The sequence below is a fragment of the Papaver somniferum genome, chromosome 10, assembly GCF_003573695.1.
Source record: "Papaver somniferum cultivar HN1 chromosome 10, ASM357369v1, whole genome shotgun sequence".
Classification (NCBI taxonomy): Eukaryota; Viridiplantae; Streptophyta; class Magnoliopsida; order Ranunculales; family Papaveraceae; genus Papaver; species Papaver somniferum.
The window spans coordinates 12,504,204-12,520,859 of NC_039367.1; the positions used below are offsets into that span (position 1 = coordinate 12,504,204).

The 16,656-nt window shown below is 37.2% G+C and overlaps 1 protein-coding gene across 1 annotated transcript; it reads right to left on the reverse strand.

Annotated features, from left to right (window-relative positions):
- Positions 1–5,059: 5,059 nt before the first annotated feature.
- Positions 5,060–6,157, reverse strand: LOC113315330. Its single transcript, XM_026563623.1, has one exon. It carries the CDS (start codon positions 6,155–6,157, stop codon positions 5,060–5,062), a length of 1,098 nt encoding a protein of 365 aa, XP_026419408.1.
- Positions 6,158–16,656: the final 10,499 nt, after the last annotated feature.

The following is a 16,656-nucleotide window of genomic DNA, read 5'->3' on the forward strand; positions in this document are numbered from 1 at the left end:
TCTTGAAAAGAAAGCATTCTCCCCTTCCAAGCCACTAACTGTTCTTTAATCTTCTCAACCACATTACTAATATGGTGATACTTAACAGCACCAGGCATAACCTTCACCCCCATATACCTATCCGGAAAAGAAACAATATTCATTTCTAAAAAATCAGCAATGTTAGCTCTCCTCCGCAAAGAGCCTCCACCATAATAAAACTTGCTTTTTTCGCGACTAACAGTTTGGCCCGAAGCACGTTGATAAGTACCAAGAAGAGTTACAAAATTCCTCAAACTTTTCATGTTGCCTTTGCAAAAAATCATGATATCATCCGCAAAAAATAAATGAGTTGGAGAAATACCTTTTCTTCTGACCATAGTAGACATATTTCCCTCATGAAATAATTTCTTGATATTTCTACTTAAGACATCTTAAATCAACACAAAAATCAAAGGCGATAACGGATCACCCTGTCTATACTGAAAAAACCCTCCGAGATACCATTAACAAGGACAAAAATTCTAGCTGACCTTAAAATCTACAAAATCCAATCACACCAAGCATCCGAAAACCCATATTCTTTAAAAACAGCCAAGATAAAAGACCAGCTAACCGTGTCAAAAATTTGAGTGATATAAAGCTTCAAACCCACATTACCCTCCTTGCGCTTAATATGAAGTTCATTCACCATTTCTGAAGCTAAACTGATGTTCTCATGGATATTTATACCCTTCATAAAAGCCACTTGTTCCTCCGAAACCAAGTTACCCAGGTGTTGATGGTGGTTTTTAGCTTAGGGTTAAAATCGTAAAACCTTAGTCAAACAGTGACGTCACACTTGAGTAATAATGTCGCCACTAGCACATTTCTTGAACCATTCAACATGACTGCGTAAAATTACCGGGGTACCTTTTTTATGTATATTCCATGCTCCACGGCAGAGCCCTCGGTATTGACTGGCATCATCTGTACACATGCCAGCCACGCATGCTAGCCAAACGTGCCAATGGCATGCCATGCCAGCCACATCTCCGCGCCAAAGTCATGCCAACCATGCCAGCCACACCACCGTGCCAATGGCATGCCATGCCAGCCACATCTCCGCGCCAAAGGCATGCCGACCATGCCAGCCACATCTCCGCACCAAAGGCATGCCAACCATGCCATCCGCACCACCGTTCCAATGGCATGCGATGCCATCCACATCTCCGCGTCAAAGGCATGCCAACCATGCCAGTTGCACCACCGTGCCAATGGCATGCCATGCTAGCCACATCTTCGTGCCACAGGCATGCTGACCATGCCAACCACACCATCGTGCCAATGGCATGCCATGCCAGCCACGTCTTCGCGCCAAAGGCATGCCGACCATGCCAGACGCACCACAGTGCCAATGGCATACCATGCCAGCCACATCTTCGCGCCAAGGCGTGCCCACCATGCCAGCCACATCTCCGCGCCAAAGCCATGCCGTCCCTACCACATGCCGCTGGCTGCCAAATGAAGAGTTGCAACAATCAATGGCTATCCTTCCATCTGAGATGCAGATCTCAGCCGTCCAAGTTCGCCACCTAACGCATGGCAACTTCCGGCCCAAGGCCAAACATCACGGTTTTGCCAAAACCCTAATTTTCGCCGCGCCTAAAAGATGCCAGAGCCATGTCGGCCCTACCACATGCCGCTGACTTCCAAAAGAAGGGTTGCAACAATCGACGGCCACCCTTCCTCCCGAGATTCAAATCTCAGCCGTACAAGCTTTCCACCGAATGCATGGCAACTTTTGGCCCAATGCCAAACCCTAATTTTGGTCGCGCCTAAAATATGTCAAAGCCATGTCGGCCCTACCACATGCCGCTGGCTGCCAAACGAAGGGTTGCAACAATCAACGGCTACCCTTCCATCTGAGATGCAGATCTCAGCCATCCAAGTTCGCCACCTAACGCATGGAAACTTCCGTCCCAAGGCCAAACATCACGGTTTTGCCAAAACCCTAATTTTGGCCGTGCCTAAAATATGCCAAAGACATGCCGGCCCTACCACATGTCGTTGGCTACCAAACGAAGGGTTTCAACAATCAACGACTACCCTTCCATATGAGATGCAAATCTCAGCCGTACAAGCTTGCCACCGAACACATGGTAACTTTTGTCCCAATTTCAAGCCCTAATTTTGGCCGCACCTAAACTATGCCAAAACCCTAGTTTTGGCCGCGCCTAAACTACGCCAAAATCCTAGCTCGGCCGCGCCTAAACCATGCCACTAGCTGCAAATGAAGGGTTGCAACAATCAACGGCCGCCCTTCCTCTTGAGATACGAATCTCATCCATAAAAACTTGCCACCAAACGATTTGTGGCAATCTCTTGTCCTCGGCGCCAATTCTTGGCCACGACGCCAAAACCCTAATTTGGCCGTGCCAAGAGCACGCAAGCGCTGCAACCATGCTGCTGGTTACCAAATGAAGGGTTGCAACAATCTAAGGTTACCCTTCCTCCTGAGATGCAGATCTCATCCGTACAAACCTGCCACCAAACGACTCGTGGCAATGTCTTGGCTGCGATGCTAACTCTTGGTCACGGCACCAACCTGGCTACGATGTCTATTCTTTGGTCACGACACCAACTTGGCTACAAACGCCAAATCCTTTGGCCACGCCACACGTAGAAACATGCTACACATTTTTCACGAAAACACTCGAGACATCAAAACATGTCACAAACTGGGGGATGCTCATCAGGGTATTGGTCTGTCGGTTTAAAGCTTGCGCGTACACTACGCCTGTTACAGGAAAGTGTCATAAGGGTGAGGCGGTTAGTAAATACAAGAAGTAATGGTGAAACGTTTCCTTCATATGGAAACATCGATTCCAGGCGTTACTTGTTACCATTTTCTTCTATTTACTCAACCGTTTCCACTTCTTACGAGACCAGGGTATGTTCATTGCGACTTGCATAAATAAGTCTCACCTATTTCCACCAAAGAAAAGTTTTGGTCAGGAGAATACAACACTCAGAAATCACTTGTTAGCTTTCTCATCTGTTAGCTTTCCACTTTCTGATACAAGTCTTCAAACAACTACTCTTCCCGAATCAACTATTCTGGTCTCAACACTCTCTTCGCTTCCCTCCCTAAACCAACCCTTCTCCTTCACTTTGTGACCGAAGCAAGTCTGGAACAGCCATTTCTTGGTTTAGGCCGGATTTGTACAGATTTATCTCTCGAATCAAAGTACTCCCTTGCAGTACATTGTTTAGGGTTTAGATTCGTTTCTCACCCACACACTCGAAATTACCAAAATCAGCAGAAACTGTTTTCACCCTCAAACACCAGGACACTCCCCAAACGAGTAGCTAGAATTTTAGTAAAAATCTTGAAAAAGAAATTACTAACACCAATTGGTCTAAAATTTTTGAGAGTATTATCACCTCTTTCCTTGGGCAATAACAAAAGCAAGCTAGAGTTTACTCCATGCGGAATAAATTTGTTGGTCCAACAAAATAAAATGGCCTTTACCAAGTCCTCACTAATGATTTCCCATCAATGCCTATAGAAAAAACCAGCTAAACCATTCGGCCTTGGAGCGCTATCCGCTCCCAAGTCAAAAACATCCTCATGAATCTCCTCCACATAAGGCAAACGATCCATAAAATTACTCTCCTCAACAGAGATACTATCATGCTCTATATCAAAAAGAGAATTCTCCGGCACTGAATTATCCCCATTAAACTTAGCTTGATAATAATTCACAACCATGTCTCGGATTTGATCACAATCAGTAACCGTAACACCCGAATCATTAACCAACTCCGAAATAGTATTGGTACTTCTTCTCATACGAATGCTATTATGAAAGAAGTTAGTATTACTAGCCACCTCCATCAACCATTGATTCCTCGATTTTTGCTTCAACATTGTCACCAATTGCATACGAATATCATTTACTTCAACTTGCGCATCCTTCATCTGATTTTGTTTCTCAACATTGAAAGGATCATCATCAGTTACCCGAATAGATCCCTCAAGTCTAAGTTGAGCTTGTTTAAGCTTAACATGAACATTACCAAACACCATCTGATTCCACAACTTCATCTCAACCTTGAGCCGCTTCATTTGAGGGAAAATAAAAGCCGGTGACCCAACCAAAGGAGCATTCCAGCTATCTCGAACCATTCTCATAAAATCAGCATGAAGAAACCACATCTTTTGCACACGAAAATGAGCTCTACGAGGTCTAGTATTTATAAAAGGATAGACAATAAGGGGAGAATGGTCAGAAACTTCCCTAAGAAGAGCTTTACACCGCAAATTCTCAAAACGATTCAACTAAAATTCATTGATCACTGCTCGATCAAGTTTAGTAATGATTCTTCTTTCCCCCGACTGCCTGTTGGACCAAGTAAAATTACTTCATAAAGATTACGCTTCAAAAAGACTATTATCATCCAACCAATCACTAAATTCATTGATAACTTCAGTTCTAGGAGTATCACCTCCCTTCTTTTATTCATTGCACAAAATACAATTGAAATCTCCAATTACCAACCAAGGAACCTGCTGCAAACCCATATCAAGTTGACGCCAAAGATTTCTCCTTGTAGCCTGAATGAAACTTGCATGAACCAAAGAAATGTAAACTCCCTCCACAGCAATTGTAACAGCTTAACGAGACATATTCAACACCACAGGTTCTGAATAATTCAGAGGCCACATAACCCACAAGTTCCCAATAGAAGAGTCTGTAGAGTTATGAATTATAGAACTATGAAAACCATCAATTTTGAAACGTCGCATGGACCTAGAGGAAACAGCCACTCTCGGCTCAGCAATTCTAATAATATCAGGTTTAAAATCTTTAACTAATTCTTTAAGCTTACATTGTGCTTCATCACGCACAATACCATTAATATTCCAAAAGAGAACACGCATTAATAAACAGATTTTTTGGGGCTAGTTACTTTAACACGCTGCGCTATTCTTCCAGTGTCTTTCTTTTTGAAAGCCTCACCTTGTTTACTATTTCTGTCATTCATAGCTTTGTTACCAGAATAAGCGCCTTCCTTACTTGAGTCTGACTTGGATTTAGCTGCACCATTCACAATACCCTAGACCAGGAATCCCAGTCCGTAAAGGAATAGTTGAAGCAAACCGTGAAAGAATAGTTGGAATTTGATTGTTCCATCTGCCTGAACTTGTATCAAAAGTCTCCAAGGCAGCATCAGAATTCTCACCCAAACCAAGCTCATTATTTAAAGATTCAAATTGATTGAGAGAGACAACGCATTCACGAGTAAACAAATTGTCAGTTAAAGGAGTGCCAGATGAAGAATCCACGGTCATATCACCTATAGGAATCCTACTCTCCCTCGCTTCAGATCCTACATATGACTTAGGTTTAGGAAACTCACTCACCGAAGCCCTTGTAACTAATGTTGCTCGTTCTGCTACCTTAAGCTTAGTTCTTGCCAATTCAGCTAAGGCAGAGTTCGCGGCAGCTTCAGACCTAGATAATTCATCTTGCAACTGTATATCAACAGACACGACTTCCCCTTCTTCTAAATTTATATCCGCAGAAGTAACCGCAACTGCATCAACTAGATGGCCATGTTGTCCATGCACAGCATTAGCTTGATTATCAGAAGTCACGTTATTTACTATCTCAGGAACAAAAGGGATTAACAGAGCATTCTTCCCTTTTTTCTTGCGACCAACCTCTTTCCATTCACTGCCACCAATAGAAACATTACCGATCACATTAGCAGCATTAGTAGCCTGCGTTTTTTGACCTTGAGATGAACTCTGAGTTTGCAAGATGTTTGCATTTTTCTTAGTTTTCTTACGACACTCCGAATCAGAATGACCAATAAGCTTACACTTAGAACAAAATTTAGGTTTCTTTTGAATTTCAAAACTCTGCCAGAAATCCAAACCCCCTACCGTTACGTGAATAGCATCAGTGTTTAACTCAGCAAAATTAATATCTATCAAAACTGAGGTGAAATGACCATACTCATGAGCAAGAGTACGCTTATCCACCACAATAGGAGTTCCAAGGGTTTTACGTAAAGCCAACAGGGTCTTCTCAATCCAAAACTCCACAGTCAAACATGGAAACTTCACCCACACGATTGCATGTGAAATCTTATGTTTATCAGCATCAAACCCCGGAAACCATTCCATGAGATTGAGTTTTTGTTAATACAAAAGCCAGGATTCAACATTGAGTAGCTTGTCTTTATCTTCCTGAGATTGCAACTTAATAATAAAGAAGCCTCTATTCATTGGAACAAACTGTACACTCCCTTGACCTAATTGTCATTGTTGTTCAAAGTTGTTCTTCACATCCTGAAAGTTAATCCCCTTTAAATCTAAGCGACCTATGAGACTGAACTTCCAGAGTTCGCAACCTTCACTATAAAAAGCAACTGGTATAACAACCGCAGGTTTCCCCTCCTTCACAGTAGGGTTTGGAAGCTTGGATAAATCAAAAGTAGTAGCCGGTAGCTGTTTTTTACCCATCACCTTTTCGGCATAGGTTAAAACTCTAGTTAGAGGCGGATCAGGAAGATCCCCATCTCAAATCACCCAAGGATAATCGAGATAAGAGATGAATAAAATGAAAATCTGAAAAACTCTAAAACAGTTAAGAGAGAGGGGGAAAAAAGTTTTTTGGATTATCCTATCAAAGATTAAAGAACAGAAATGGGAATGTAAGAGAGAGGGGGAGAAAATTCCAAGCAAGAAAATGATTTCCCTGTCAAGATTCTTGTCCAGATTATTTTTTTCTTTGTTTTTGTTACAAATAGCCTATGAAAGAAAATGAAAGTGCTATAAAATAAATTGGATTGGAAATTTCCTATATAAAAAGGCACTTTATACGTATGATTCTATCGTGGACACACAAATTCAACAAGTGAAATCGTCCATCGTATATATTAATTAATATATAAAACCTAATATTAAAACCGTAAGGAAGTCTCGAATCTCGATGTCACGAATTCAACAAGTGAAATCGTATTTTTTATTTTGTAAATATTTGATAATCCCAACAAATATAATAAATTCTTTTTCCACGAAATACCAAATGGCCAAGGCCTATTCGCCGCCTTCAAAGGCTGAGCAACCGAACAAATTAAATATGTAGGTGTCGTGTTTGGTATAAATAATTAGGAAAAAAACGGCTTAGTACAAAAACGCGTTGAAAAATATAGATTAGTCTATCCCGAGTTAACTAGGTACAATTTAGTCCAAAAGATGTTTAAAATATGAAAAATACACATATAACCTTCCTGATTTACAATTTAGTCTAAATATTTACACTTTAGTCCAAAATGACACATGATGATATCAACAATGAAAAATACACATATAACCTTCCTGATTTACAATTTAGTCCAAATATTTACACTTTAGTCCAAAGTGACACATGATGATATCAACAATGAAAAATACACATATAACCTTCCTGATTTACAATTTAGTCCAAATATTTACACTTTAGTCCAAAGTGACACATGATGATATCAACAATTTTAAATAATATAAAAATAATAAAAAAATGATTTATCTTTAGAACCGTTTGTCAAAAATTCGCAGATTTTATATATTCGGAAAGCTATTTTCGATATCTACAAAAATAGTACCCATATGACTATATAATTTTCATTTTTTAAAAATCTTAGTTTACATCTACAAACACCCAGAAAATCCAAAGACAAGACAAGGTGCACCAGTTTGTACATCTTGCCCATTGTTCTTCTCCACGTTCTTAAGATCCCTCGAAAAGTACCTAAACACATAACAAGCATGCTATTAAAATCATCACATGATATCGAAAACAACAACTTAAGATGGTGTAATCACACCTTAAGTTCTGCACCAGAAGGACTACTCATCTTCTCTAATCATCAAAGAGATGAATGCAAGTCAAATCTGCGCTCCAGGTAATGTTACATTCAGAGGAATGCGAATCATTATCTACCTAATTTGGGCTTCCGATAATTCCAACAATAAATAGAATGACGAACAAAGAAGAGGTTGCAGTCGTCGGACATTGGACGGCTGTTATACATTATCCAACAAACATGTGATCTCAGGGATGCAAACCAGCAAGCCAAACCAACCTCTTGTATTTTCTAAGATACATTTGTCACTTTACCCAAAATCTGTAAACTCAATCTTTACAATATCTTATGGATTGTTTTAAAATCTCAATCTTTTGTTGAAAGAAATATCCTCTGGTTAAAACCAAAACTTTAGAACCTAAAAAAAAAACAAGAATAGCAGAGTAGTAACGCTACTAAGAAACCGAACATGCTCACCTAAAGAAGTTCTTGATTCAGAAGTATCAAGAAAATATTTTCAAATAAACTTTTAATGAAATAAGTTTCTTATAATCAAAACATGTGTACAACTATGTACACATTAACAGTCAATAGGTGTACATAGTTGTACACCTGTACTTTGAAGACAACATGCAAACACCCACCGCCTTTTAAACAACACGCCTACTCAAAGGATACGACTTGTCCATTATGTAAACCTTACATCACCCATGCAATATAAGTCGATCCCAACATGCTTAATTACTGATTCTAGTTTATGCAATATAAGTCGATCCCAACATGCTTAATTACTAATTCTAGTTTCAAAGATTAAAGAACAAAAATGTGGTCTGCAACTTATATTAGCCTCAGAATTCTGTTGTGATGGGCTACGAGAACGAGCAGGTTCATGCTGAGATCGTCTCTTTTTTCTAGGACTTTCATGACTACGTTTATCAGGGCTTTCACTCCTAGATGGAGGAATCCTGCGAGGAGATGCACTCATCTTCCCAGGACTAGGACTGCGCCGAACAGGAGAGGCACTGGAAAAAGTGAGAATGTTTTTATCAATATAAGGTGCAGATCCAAAGAGCATAAGAATCAAAGATATGTACATTTATGTGCACAATAACAATCAACAGGTGTAAATTTATGTACACTATCAACATGTGTACAACTATGTACACATTAGCTTAAAAAACATTCTGAGGATGGTTATTATAAGGTATGTAAGAAGAAAAAAAAAACGAAAAAAGATAACATGTTGTTACAGTGTTTTGAGACCAACCTTAATCACCTCAAATATTGTTGCATTGCAAAAAGAAACATCTTTAGCAGTTGAGAAGGTGTCTGGTTATGCAGCCAATGCAGGACCTATGGAAACATATCTCAAATTGAGCGTCCACCTTGGAGGTGTAATAGATGCATCACTCGGAGTCGTCTTCGTCCACCTTGGAGGCGTAATAGATACAACACCCGGAGTCTTCTTCGTCATCCTGACCACTATCGGAGTCGTCTTCATCATCTTTGGTTGCAAGCATAGCATCATAAGGTGAGGTCACTTCCAAAGGCAAATGTGCTCACAACCTCCTTTATCATCTTCAACTCATCCTCTGAGCTTATCCAATTCCTGTAAATAAGATCATACGAACAATATCAAAATGAAAAGCAAGTTAAGAAGATATATTATATAGAAGATCAAACACATATGCACAGATCATGCCAGCTGTGTCCAAGAGGTATGAACCGACTTCTATAAGTATACATACCGGTCAAATAGAGATTTCATAGCAGATTCCTTCGTTATATATGTACCAACATAACAATTTGACTCATCATTTCAGACCACCTTCTTTGCTTTTCTCAACTGAAACCACTCCAGATCCTCCTTCTCCTCTAAATCACCATATTACAGGTTCACAAATATGTACACTTGTAATAAAAGTGTACCAATATGTAAACTTATAGAAGGATGGTAATTTAACCAATTATATTAACTACATAAGTTTCGGGAATACCATAAGAAACACATTATCCGGCCCCATAAAACAAAAGCCAAAGTGGATTGGCCACATCATTTATTATTAGAACTAGAATGTCCACTTACATGATAGAAAAAACGCTAAATCCAAGGTGGACAGACCACGTAGTTTTGGTAACTCTAGTCGCATGTCTACATTTGAAATTGTGTTGGATTTCATAATAAATGATTTCATTTCTATTGCAACAATTATTTTATGTATACAAGTACAATATCCATGAATCCTATATGTGGATGAAACTGCACGAATCCCCTTAATTCCCCACGCCTACTCAAATGTAAAGAATGAAATTTGTATTCCATACTGACAAACAGTAAAAAATGCACCCTTATGCGACAATATGGACTACAAATTAATACCTAGACTAACATTAAACTACTCTAAATAAAAGCTAGTTCAATAAAATCTAATGCACTAACATTAAATCACTCTAAATCAAGCAGAAACCCAAACTGACGAAAAAAGGTTCGACACTTGCTCAAAAGCTGAAAACCCCAAATGTGGAAAAAGAAAACTGACCTTTGTTGAGCAGAAGTCTCCCTAATCGAGCTTTGATGACTTTAATTTCAACTTTCAAACCCCGAGTGACCTGTCATTAAATGTTCCCTTCTTAATTATACCTTGGCCGCCAACATCTCAAAATCTTCTTGTTTTACATGCACTCTGTTTTGCTGAAAGCAAACATCCTGACATTTTATGTAACTTCTGTGCATACAAGCCTGTGAGTAAGAAAAGAAATCATCAACCACAAATTCAAAGGAAAATAAGCAACGTTATTAATATAGTTTTGTACCATTAATAATTAGTATGTGTATAACTATGTACACATTAGGAATCAACAGGTGTACAACTATGTACACATTAACAATCAACGAGTGTACAACTATGTACACATTACAATCAACAGGTGTACAACTATGTACACGTTAAGAATCAACGAGTGTACAAATATGTACACATTAAGAATCAACATGTGTCTAACTATGTGCCAAAAGCAAAGAAACTAGTTGCTAATGTGCACATAGTTATATGTGTATACTTACCTATTACCCATCTAATGTAGTGACAGGACCAGCTCAATTAAATTCTCGTATAAACTAGTTGTTTGTGTTTAGTGGTGTTGCTGATTAGGCTCTACATTGAATTATTGGGCCACCATGCCCAATTTCATTCACATACAGTAATCTATGAAAAAGTATAAAAAGAAAAAAAAGATAAGAAATTTTCTATACCCATCAAGTTGCTAACCTATAAGACATTGTATTAATCAAAATTAACCGGAAATACGATGCAGTATCTTAATTATCCTGATTCGAATCACCAATAAGACATAATAAATGACTTGTAATGATGAAAGAGTTGCAATCTAAGAGTTTACCTGAATTCGACATACAACCACAACACCATTTTTAACGAAGAGAATCTTCTCCCCGATAAGTTTCCTAATATTTTAGTCAATTTGTTGCACTAGCTCAACAATCTTACCATCCAGACGGACAACAAAATGGGCATGTAAAAACTGGCTTGTAAGGTGCGGCAAGGGAACATAACAACAAAAATAGAGGTCAACAAAGTCGTCGGGATAGGTACACAAAATGAAGATTCAGATGAAAAAAATAAAGTGAAAGTATCCCTTAAAGCCTGCGAGACATACTTTATCAAGTAAACCTAGGATCTGTAGTTGAATCTGCAGTTGGTTACTAAACTTGGTCACTGCCAGTATTTTGATTTTCTGTAAATAGAAAAGTTATAGACACAGTTAGGTGTAAGTTACCGAAGAAAAAATCTGTCGTTTTCATTGTGTTAAAAATGGTTAGCTAGGAAAAAAATGAATAAAAAAATCTACCCTTATTTATCCCAACTCATTAATGCAACAAACAATTCATACCTTGTCTTGACCTCTCACATCCCGAACAGTAAAGCTATTGTTCTTGTATTCAACATTCTAGCCATTAAACCCTGCAATATGAAAGCATTCTGAATATGAAAATTTTCACACCGACAACATACTAATTCTACCAGTTACTCCAGCTAAACCAGCGAAGCACTATAACCTCCCAACATCTAAACACTTGATTGAGATGTCAATTATCTATAGTTTTTCAACCACACTTCTACCTAGATAACCTATGTACTAAGACCGGGATGGAGTCCACTCTGTTGGATCCCGATTCCAAAACTCAATTGGTCAAAATAAAATGTTTAGTCAAAATTGTTGTAGGCTTTGCTAAGTCGCTAACAATAAAGCTTCACCATCCCGGCACCACAGATAGATAATATTTCATCATCATATATAAGAATCATTTTGATAGTTTAAGCATGTACCCCGCACATCAGTAAAATAATATCAAAAGGCAAACTTGCTTCTTATGAGATTTATCAATATTCACTATCACCTCTACATGGGCAAAACTACACTACAAATAAAATTCCAAAGTCACCTATTGATTAAAATCCCAAATCTAAATCATAATATCACATGCATTGCTTCCAAATCAGATCTAAGAGTAATTATAAAACAAGATCGTAAAAAAATGCAAAAAAAGTTACCTCTGAATGATGTGTTCAATTACATCAAATCCCTCCAATGATTGATTCTTTATCAGTTTCAACTCCATTCGTTGAGTTTAACATTACAGATGCATCACATCCCATCTACAACAAAAACAAAAATCAAAATTATGGTAAACAAAAATCAAAATTATAGTAAATCAAAATAAATAGAGAATTGTGAAAATCCATTGATTATTACCATAACGAAGTAGTCTTGATGAGTAATCGAACAAGAGGAGGAGACACTATATTGATTCTATATAGTTGAAGAACTGTGGATCTTTTAATTTCCATTTTTGTTGAAATTTTACCTAATTCTATTCTCCAAACAAAAACTCAAATACTACAATTGTAGATTTAAGTTCTCATCATGAATCGAATAAAAGATTCGATCTGAAATTTTATCTCTGTAATGTTTTATTCAACAGCGGTAGATGGATCATGGGAGATGTTTCGACATATGAAACGAAGGAAAAGAAAATGAAATTGAACTGAATCATAAAAGCTTATGGGTATATTTGTCATCAGAAATTATCTGTTTGGACTGAATCGTTCTTAAAAGGACCGACTCGTCTTGAATTGGGTAAATTTGGATCTCCTAATACTAGGCTTGAAAAGGCTGGACTAGAGTGTCTAAAGCCCAACATATTTGGGACTAAATATCAATTTCTACTAAATAATTAATCATTTTCCAAACGGGCCGTGAGTTATAATCCCAAAAGTGTCACTATCCATCCATAAAAAACCCATCAAAATAAAAGTAACACAAAAACCCTGAATAACAAAAGTAACACAAAAACCCCAAAGGTGTCACTATCCACCACCAATCACCACCAACCAATAACACCATTACTAATCAATGGTAACATGACAAACATCATCACTGCCACCATCCTACCATCACCAACCAGCAACACCATCATCGCCGCCGCCACTACCATCACCAACCACCACCACCATATCCACCATCAATATATACCAACACCAACATATTCACCAACCAGCACCATCCATCACCATCAGCTTCATAACCATCATTGCCACCACCAACTACCACAACTAGCAACCAACACCACATCCACAAACAAATACTAGCACTACCATCACCATAAAAAGCACCACCACCAACCAACACCACCACTAACCAGAAATAGTACCACCAAAAATTTGGTTTCATCATAAACTTACTGTTTCATCATTAAAATCTTTGGTTTTACGATTAAAAAAAAAGGCAAAAAGAAACCAGATTTGGTTTCATCATAGGATTTGATGAAAACAATTTTGTTTGGAGATTTTGTATCAATTTTTTAAAAATTTGGGGGTTTTTGTATCAATTTTGTTTAATATGAAGTTTTAATTGATCCCTAACATTTGAACGGAATTTTTGTACTCCAAATTTGGTCACCTTGGTGTTTTACTACCAATTATGTTTTCCAAACCAGATGTTTAATGGATGGAATTACTACCCTTTTTCAGATATTTTATGAAGCAAAATGATTGCACCATACTTCTGCAGGTTTATGATCCTCGTCTCTATCCTAAAATTCACTTTTTTTTTGTTGGAAATTTTAACTTATCCACTTCATGTGGACAACATAGTCATTTGTTGTATTCTTATTGCTTAATCATCATTATCTAGAATAAGGCAAACTAAATCAAATACATAAATGAAATATCTCGACAATTTCACCAAATACTTATCCACAAAACAAGTTAAAAGATACATTAAACTCCATAATAGTCACTAAAGTCACTAAATAGATTACTGCTCAGCAATGGGGGACTAACGAATTTTCGGTCGTCTAATGAAGAACATCCGTTAATAGTTGTTTGGATTTCGCAAAGGAAATAATTTAGCAACGCATATGTCCATTACTAATACGTAACACATGATTAATTTTGGTTTAGTTTGAAGCAAACGAGAGTGAAATTGATCGAGTTGATCCAGTTTGATAGGGTTCAAATAAGATTGGGGACCCCAATTGTTTGATTATCAAATCAATTTTGGAAAAAGATGATCAATTTCAACTGAATTTGATCGAATTCAATGAAATTGTAAAAAATTATTGCAAATTCTATTAGGCTACTATTTTTTCATGATTTTTAGGTCGTAACTACCGATAATCAATTCGGATTTTGATCGATTTTATGGCGCTCAACAATACCCTGGGATGATAACTCTCTGATTGTCCAACCAATTTGGGAAAAAATTGCTAATTCCTATTCAATTGAATCGATTACAAAAAATGTTGCCTACAATTGCATTTTTAGATCCCATAGTAAACACATAGAAGGACTCCCTTCGGTCGTCCAATTAGCATAAACTAGATTACTTCTCAGCAGTATGGTGGACGACCGAATTTTTGGTCATCAAACGAAAAAGAACATCTATTAAAACTTAGTCCATGGGCTAGATTGAGATACTAGATTAGCCAAAAAGTGTTGTAGTTCAAAAAAAAAAGGTGTTGTCTATTTGTTAACACTAGTTCTATCTCCTAGCATTTGCTCGCAATTGAACTAACATCGAGATAGTAGTGCTGAATGGTTCAGCGCTACAAAAATCACCTTTTCGATGAATGGTTTAGCACTGGAATAATACTCCAGGGTATCTGCGCTGAACCATTCATCTCCAAGTATTAGCGTTGTTCAAATAGAATAATGACATAATATTTGCATATTATTCAAAAGTTCATTTTATTTTCCATCAATATTTGCATAATGACACAATAGACTTAACTTTTGAGCATATATGGAATAATCACAGTTCACGGACGTAAACCACATATCCCATAAAAAAAATTGCAACATATAAAACCAATAAAGACTAATACTGCAAAATCATCTTCCAAATAATTTAGAATTTAAATAAATAAATGTAAAAACATTGCAAGATGAAAATCGCTGACTATATCTATGTGTAATCACAATAATTTCTAGTCCGAACCCTAGTTATCATTCTTAAAAATACAAGAATAAATTCTCATAAGAAGTTTCCTAGATAATAATAAAATCTAAGAACAAACTGAAAGACTTCAGACATAATCAGCAACTAGAGATCGAACATAAGCAGTATCCTCAGTTGCTTTCTTCAGTTCAGTCTTCGGAAACTCAAGATTCTTTGTTGCAATTTCAAGTTGATCACGAACAACCCCAAAATATCAAAGAAGATTTCCAACCAATTGAGATGACATCTGAACTGGTTGATGGTTTCCATGATTAACTGCATGAAAGCAGGTTATGGAAACATGGTTCTCATAAAATTTAGTAACGTTGTTATCTTCAACTTTGTCTTCCTTTTTGCAATCCATCCATCGTGAAGTTCATGATATCTCAAGACGGTTTCCCGAGGTTACGAAATAAATATTGAACAGAAGAAGAATCTTCAATGTATATATATGTTTTCATAGGAAACCCCTAATCTAATACATTTATCTTTCCAAACACGACAGTGTTGGAACCATATGTTCGGTCATGAACCATGTGCACGGATCGTCCGTGGTTATGAATCAGAAAAAAAATCCAGAACCAAAAAACTGATGAAGCTTATTTTAGAAGTATGTTTTGACAAAATATCAAAACAAGTTCTTAACATATGACAGAATATCTTTGCTTATGGTGCACTAGACATTCGTTGACAGACAACAAATCAATTGTCTTAAGGAAGAGAGAAGAAAAAAAAACTTTTAAGCAACAAAGAATATTAATTTCATAATTATTGATCATTTAGATTACCAAGAGTGATAAATAACCGGAGTAAGGATCAACGGTGAAACGATCCTTTTTATTTTATAATTTTTTCTTAAATGAAACTACAACAAAGACTACTTTGTCAAGAAGACGATATCAGGAGCATTGACACACTCACCTTTTCTTTTTTGAGAAACGTTTGAGGAGTCAATAGGATTAGTCTCAAGTGAATTAACAAGAGGGGAACAAGGAGTACCTGATGTTGCTGCCTTCTTTGCCTTCTTGATCATGCGCTTGAGTCTATTGATACTGATTTTGAGTTCTGAAACACGATTACAGATGTGAATGTGTTCAGAAACATTAGATGATTTTGATCCAATAATCCCATCAGCCTTGAAATAATAGTTTAATATTTTTTTCTTTTTCAGCTGCATCTTTGGAGCATCTATATAGTCATTTGTCCTTATAACATTATTTCTTTTACAATTGTAAAAGGATTTCGAGTTATTTTTACCAACAAAAATTGGTTCATCACAACACTTTTCTTGTTTAGAAGTTGGACAGTTAACCCCAG